The 7,328-nt window shown below is 38.5% G+C and overlaps 1 protein-coding gene across 1 annotated transcript in view; it reads right to left on the bottom strand.

Annotated features, from left to right (window-relative positions):
• Nucleotides 1-305: 305 nt before the first annotated feature.
• Nucleotides 306-7,328, bottom strand: part of LOC139465396 (uncharacterized) — a 31,551-nt gene continuing 24,528 nt past the window's right edge. Inside the window, exons 2-4 of the mRNA XM_071247102.1 lie at nt 3,455-3,548; nt 2,714-2,788; nt 306-648 (exon numbers count right to left, since the gene is read on the bottom strand). Of these exons, the coding sequence (XP_071103203.1) occupies nt 446-648; nt 2,714-2,788; nt 3,455-3,548 (372 nt within the window). The 3' untranslated portion in view covers nt 306-445. The remainder of the gene's footprint in view (nt 649-2,713; nt 2,789-3,454; nt 3,549-7,328) is intronic.

Raw genomic sequence — 7,328 nt, 5'->3', positions numbered from 1 at the left:
TAAAATTGAAACACTGATAGAGAATACAAAGAGAAATATAGAGAAGAAATAGAAATATTCATGAAGTATTCATCACAATATACATCCACATTCGATAGAACACTCTCGTACGTATATAGGGCGCCTCTATGCAATATATCATGGTTCGACCTTTGCAGTAACCAAACCGTTCAAATGGCAGCTTGTTTTCTTGAAGGAAACTCTGTTAAAGCCACAGTTAAATCGTTAAAATGTCCAGAGTTACATAATTTCAATGGCGAATGAAAACAATTAGATATTTCTTTCGCCAACATCTTGACCATAACAGCATTTGGTCAATCGATCTTTTATTTTATGTTCAAATAATATGAACGAATACAGAGTTTTATGTATAGAGTCATGACCATTATCATCAGGGCACCCAAATATATAGGTAGGATTCATCCACTTCAGAACAGGGCTGACTTTAAGCCCAGGGATCTATTTTGTTGTAGCCACCGTAAGTGTCGATGACCTCGTTCTCACTGCGCACGTCCACGTTTGTCCTGCACCTGTAGGACATATACCGGTCTTCCGGTTTCCCACACACGTGGAACACGCCGTACCTGTGACCTCTCACCTCACGGCAGCAAAGGTCAAGACACTCGAGACTGTCCTTGCATTGCTGACCTGTGAGCAGGAATCAATAATTGAGTCATATATTTTGTGAATTGGATGATGGATGCATGTTAAAAGTACAGTTATCTAACATGATAAACGAACGGTTCATTCCCTGTTACCTGTTTCCTTCACTAGGGTAGCCTAGTGGTTAAAGCGTTCGCTCGTCACGCTGAAGTCCCGGGTTCGATTACCGACATGGGTACAATGTGTGAAGCCCATTTCTGGTGTCCCCCGCCGTGATATTGCTAGAATATTGCTAAAAGCGGCGTAAAACCATACTCACTCACTCACAGTGAGAGTATGTGCGGTTTACAACATGGCTAAATCAGCCAGTTCTTGTAGGCATGTCTAGCCATATACTGAATAATTAAAGGAATTGAACTTTCAAGAAAGTTGTTAAAAATGATACAATTGAACAAATCATGTATAGTTTTACCGTCCGATCCAACTGTAAGTTGGGCACTGCGTGTATAGCGGCATCAGACTATTAAACAAAGCACAGGGCTCTGACTTAAACAGCCGAATGAAAGGTTTAGTAACGGACTATTTGGAAACCTTGCAAATTGCTTGTAACCACAAACATGAGTTATGTAAACCGACAGTTTGTGGTATACAATTCTTGTCCCAACCCACTCATTTCTAAAAAATCGTGAACTTTGCGGTCCCGGAATTGTTCTAGATCTGGAACCAACCGTACAATAACTATGCCTACAAGATGTGCTCCCACGCCATGCATTGTATGTATGTTCCTGTGTTGCAGTACACACGCTTTCTTGAGTGCAGGGTCCGGTTCCTCAAAGCGATTTTGCACCGCGACTATTGTAAGCCTATGTTAGGTTATGGGAGCTACCACCGTCTTGGAGCTGAGAACGGACTCCAGGGCCCACTTGCACAAAGCGATCTTAGCGCTAAGACTATCGTAAGCCTATGTTAAAGTATGGGAGTTACGATTATCTTAGCGCTAAGATCGCTTTGTGCAAGTGGGCCCAGATCTCTATGTTCCACTATTATAAGTATACATGGCTTGATTGCTGTCTTTATCTTCTAGTATTGTAAGATTACGTTTTTATGTTCATGTGTCAGAGATACAAATATGAGTAGCCTTAGGCTTTGAAATGTTGATTATCTAAAACACCCTTCGTCAGAGGAGCTGGTTGACTCATGAAACAGTTTCACTTCAGGAAGACTGGCCGAGACTCGTGACAAAACAGTAGCAACATCAACGACATTAATGCAAGGCTGTGGTGGGTTCATTTGAATTTAGTAAATTACCAGGGGGTGCTTGTTTGATCGTAATTACCATAATGTCTATCATAAATAAACAGATAATGAAGGATAATCATAGTGGTTCTTTGCGTGATGGAACTGCTGGTCCTTGCATAGTTGGTCATGTTACTCAGTGATCACCGAGGACGTGCATGCCTTGTTATCAAGTAAGGGTAATTGTCCTGTCGTGATAGCTGCATCGTTCATGGTCATACGATATGTAATAAAGTGTTTCAGATATTGTGTACAGTTTATTTTCTCCAACACAGTCACGGGAACAAAGCATTTATTTTCTTGACCATTTGACATCCATCATGACTCTCGTTCCATATTACATTGCTTATGCTTTTCGTTTAACCCTGCGTTTTCAAAGCTACATTTATAACATCACACGCTTTCGAAACTGGCTAGCAAATGGGATAATTTGATGCTGTGGTTCCAGTCATTTGGTCCTATACACAACTTGCAGCCAATGTGATCTTTCATTAGCAATACTCAGCTACGCACTTAAAGTACTTGGATACTGTTTACGTGAGTTATAAATGAAACACTGACGGGGAAAGGCTATAAAAAACACTGTAAGTGTTATAGACGGTACATACTATCCTTCACATTATGATCGATAGATTTGTATATGTTTTGAAACCCCAAGTATTTCCAGACTTTATTGAATGTTACCGAGAACTATTATATAAGTGATGATTATGATTATGATGACGAAGAGAAGGTGGGGGAAGAGGAAGATGGGTGAATGATGATGATGATGATGATGATGATGATGATGATGATGATGATGATGACCACTCACCTGCCTTCTTGTAAGGTGGCATATGCCTGGACAGCTCTTTGACATTTCGACAGGTGCTGGCCGTGTACTTTTTACCTGTGATGATTAAAATGAAGCATGTAAATGGAGAAAGTTGTTTATGAGAGCGTCATTAGTTACCTTTGTGACTTCAACACTATTCTCTTTGAGGTATAATCATATCTCATACAAAACACTAAATGCCAAACTAGCAATATCGATTGTGTAATGAAGCAGCACATCGTAGATAAACATGGTAAAGATATCGATTTTTATAACGACAATGTTTTCATAAGGCTCGTCTCGGATAATCGCCAGGACTCAGCCATGATACCATGCTCAGTCACATCGTTTAACTTGATAATACATATTCCTTTAGATCATTGAAAACTACTGCATGATATAGGCTATATTTGATTCATCCAATTAATAACTTGGTAATGTTAATTGGGCAACAGCAAGTTCTTCAGCACTTTTATTTGCTCTCAAGTATTTCATTATATAAAGGAAGGTATAGTCATAAAAAGAACGTTTGTGTCCAATATGTGTCACGACTGCAAGATAGAGGTAAACATTCTATTTAGATATTACACTCCGCTTTTTTTGGCAGGATATACTGCTATTTATTATTTCTATTTTTCTTTAGATCATTACTCGTTCGAAATATCAATGTTTGAGATAAACGAAAGTCGTGTTTTGTAGAAGTTAAAGAAAAAACTAGCCTGCTTGTACGTATACACTTACCTCCATATTTGGTATATTTTGTGCTGGTCAGACACACGTCTCCCGGGCTACAACACTGACTTGTCTGGAGACATTCTTGTCCTGTTTTTACACACTGAAACACAATGTTCAACATATGGCTAATATAAATTCAAAACAACTGATTTACAAATTGTAATGAATAGACATATATTAATGCATTACATTAAAATATAACACTTTTAAGGTCGTCGGACTCAAGTAAAGTAAGGCCTTATGAATATTATTTGTTTCCTCTTTGATATTCGATTTTCTGGATGGTAAGATATCTAATATGTGAGAGATAAATTGATTGCAAAATAACTGGTTTTATGGTATTCACAGTTACTCAAAAAGAGGAGAAAAGTCGTGACAATAACTTCAGGTATCTCCTGTGCATGCACTCCATGTAGTAATTTTCAAAGCATTATAATGGAATTTCCTTGTTATCAAACGCGTAAGATATAATCAAAAGTAACCCTTCTATTGTATACACCACATCACCCTGAATGCTGCCATTGACGATTCACTCAGCGCGTCAGAGTTGTGTGTAGTGGTGTTCGATACCAAGATAAGGGTTTCAACTCACAACTGACCCTATAAATATGCCTACTCATCTTAGCAAATCGATTCAAGTATACTCTGTTGGACAAGCCAAATGCGTAGGGATTCTATCAAAAAGGTCATAGAACCCACACGTTTATGTGACCTTGCTCGAGGCGAAGTAGTAAGCCTCAGTTGAGGTCAAGCGTAAAATTCTCTCATTAAATTGTGCCTGTCCCGTTAGCCAATTTTCCATCATGATCTCCACAAAAAACTTAATGTCAAGGGGTTCCTAGTTCGCCCACTCCACAAGTTGTATTGAGAAATTTGAAATCAGCCCAAACGGTAGTTGCTCCAGACAGAGCACCTATGGTGGTAATTGTCATAACCTCGAGGTGTTCATCCTGATAATTGCATGATGCTAACAGCCGGCATGACCCCTCAAGGAAGCACAAGAGGCAATTGGAGCTGGCATTGTGCAATGAAATGGCATCAAGAGCTTCGAATTAGCAATAATTAAGTTACTTAAAACTTGTTCCAATGATCTGATTTGCAGGGGCACCTTGGTCTGTGTTGAAATATGGCGACATAGGTTGTACATTGTCGTTTGCCCCTCATATGTCATTGTCACAAGGAAGGGGGTACATAAAGAGCAAGGGATGAATAAGACATGTAGCCCTGATTGTATCATGATGGTTTTCAGAAGAGATACTTTCCTCCTGATTCATCTCGGATACTTTCTTCCTGATTCATCTCGGATACTTTCCTCCTGATTCATCTCGGATACTTTCTTCCTGATTCATCTCGGATACTTTCTTCCTGATTCATCTCAGATACTTTCTTCCTGATTCATCACAGATACTTTCTTCCTGATTCATCACAGATACTTGCTTCCTGATTCATCTCAGATACTTTTTTCCTGATTCATCACAGATACTTTCTTCCTGATTCATCTCAGATACTTTCTTCCTGATTCATCTCAGATACTTTCTTCCTGATTCATCACAGATACTTTCTTCCTGATTCATCTCAGATACTTTCTTCCAGATTCATCTCAGATACTTTCTTCCTGATTCATCTCAGATACTTTCTTCCTGATTCATCTCGGATACTTTCTTCCTGATTCATCACACATACTTTCTTCCTGATTCATCTCGGATACTTTCTTCCTGATTCATCTCAGATACTTTCTTCCTGATTCATCTCAGATACTTTCTTCCTGATTCATCTCAGATACTTTCTTCCTGATTCATCTCAGATACTTTCTCCCTGATTCATCTCGGATACTTTCTTCCTGATTCATCTCGGATACTTTCTTCCTGATTCATCTCGGATACTTTCTTCCTGATTCATCTCGGATACTTTCTTCCTGATTCATCTCGGATACTTTCTTCCTGATTCATCTCAGATACTTTCTTCCTGATTCATCTCAGATACTTTCTTCCTGATTCATCTCAGATACTTTCTTCCTGATTCATCTCGGATACTTTCTTCCTGATTCATCTCGGATACTTTTTTCCTGATTCATCTCAGATACTTTCTTCCTAATTCATCTCAGATTCATCAAATTGTTTTAAATTCAAAACTTCCTAATTCATCTCAGATTCATCAAATTGTTTTAAATTCAAAACGCCATTGTGAATCATTGGTTCGTACGAAATGGACAAATTCAAATAAAAGACACAACGCGCGAATAACTACAGTGTGGGTGTTGTCACAGGATACTACATATAATAGTACGAATCTGCATTTAGGCAATATCACTCGTAGCAACGTATGTGTCTATAAAATACATTATCATACTTAAGAGTTCTTCATTGGATTGTAAAATTCAACCAAATACTGCCTACGTATACTACTCAAAAGGCTGTAAGGACCACGGATTAAATATATAAAATATGAAAAAGGGTGTCCTTAGCTATTTTTGAGTAGTATGGAACGTTAACAAAAGGGGCGATCAAGCTGCAAGGTACTAGGGCAACTCCTGTGCAGAACATGTGTCTCCAGTCCTAATCACAACCAAAGAGGCAAAGATCGTTCAACATCAAAACCATCTTGCTATTTTCCACATTTTTATCATAAACCCTGACATTTCTAATATGAACTGAAACATTGGTTCAGCAATGCTCGTAAAGAAAATAATCCCTTTGAGGCAAGCAACAATTTACTCTAACATAGATTTATAATTCTATTTGGTTCATCAAAACGTTTGTACTTTTCAAAATATAAAAGAACAGACATAGACAGTCTCATTTTATAGTTTGATAAAGGTTAAAAGAAAAAGAAGATCATTCATACAATACGAACTAAAACATCCATTTAAGATTATATTACTTTGAACATATCGTGGGACGAAAGCCACAAGCCGCGATTCAATGAAAGATAGAGATGTAAGATATTTATTTCAAAAACATCTGAAACTAAAAATCGTTGTGTAATCAGATGAAATTCCATGTATCATGCTTCAAAGCACAATCGTTTAAATTTGTAGTTTTTGCCATTTGCGTCAAACAGTTGACAATTAAGAATAAACTTGAGTTTGTTTGATCTTTTGAGTCATACTCCTACTACTCGCTTGCTCCTTGTTGTCAGATATCTAATTTAAAAAATCAATAGAAATTGGGTTCTTGTGTTTTACAGTTTCTGGCATTTCGATGTGGTAAGTTTTCAGAGGGGATCTGGTGCAAAACCGATACATACTGTGCGTCATTGACATTCATTCGTACGACATCTCGGCGACCTTTCCGTCCATTTTTACTTGGAAAAGAACAATAGAAATGTCACGGCTTGGTTGTTTCATATATTGGTTGTGAAATGATATTAGTTTCATGATAATGTCTGGATTAAGATCTGTAGGATGCCTGGCTTTGCTCCAGTGTGTCCAGAGTATAACACATACATAGGGCCCGTGAAGATCCGGGAAGAATAGGTCTTCAGCAACCCATTCTTGCCGCGAAAGGCGACTATGCTTGTAAGAGGCAATTAACGGGATCGGGTGGTCAGACTCGCTGACTTGGTTGATGCATGTCATCGTATCCCAGTGGCGTGGATCGATGCTCATGATGTCAATCACAGGAGTGTCTGGTTCAAACTCAATATTTTACAGACCGCCGTCATATAAGTGGGGTATAGCTGAGTGCGGCGTTAAACAACAAACAAATATATATTCCAATTCATTCTCTATTTCCCAAGATAGAGGAGAATGGGAACAGCTGGAATATAATTCGTATTTCATTTAATTACACATACAGTCTCATGTCAGTCAGGGACTGTAGGGTAGCCCAATGGTGAAAGCGTCGCCTCGTCAGGCCGAGAGCCAGGTTCGATTACCCAC

Source organism: Haliotis cracherodii, unplaced genomic scaffold (genome assembly GCF_022045235.1).
Source record: "Haliotis cracherodii isolate W230 unplaced genomic scaffold, xgHalCrac1.p SCAF_18, whole genome shotgun sequence".
Classification (NCBI taxonomy): Eukaryota; Metazoa; Mollusca; class Gastropoda; order Lepetellida; family Haliotidae; genus Haliotis; species Haliotis cracherodii.
Note: the sequence above shows the minus strand (reverse complement) of the source record. Positions and strands in the feature narration are given on the sequence as shown.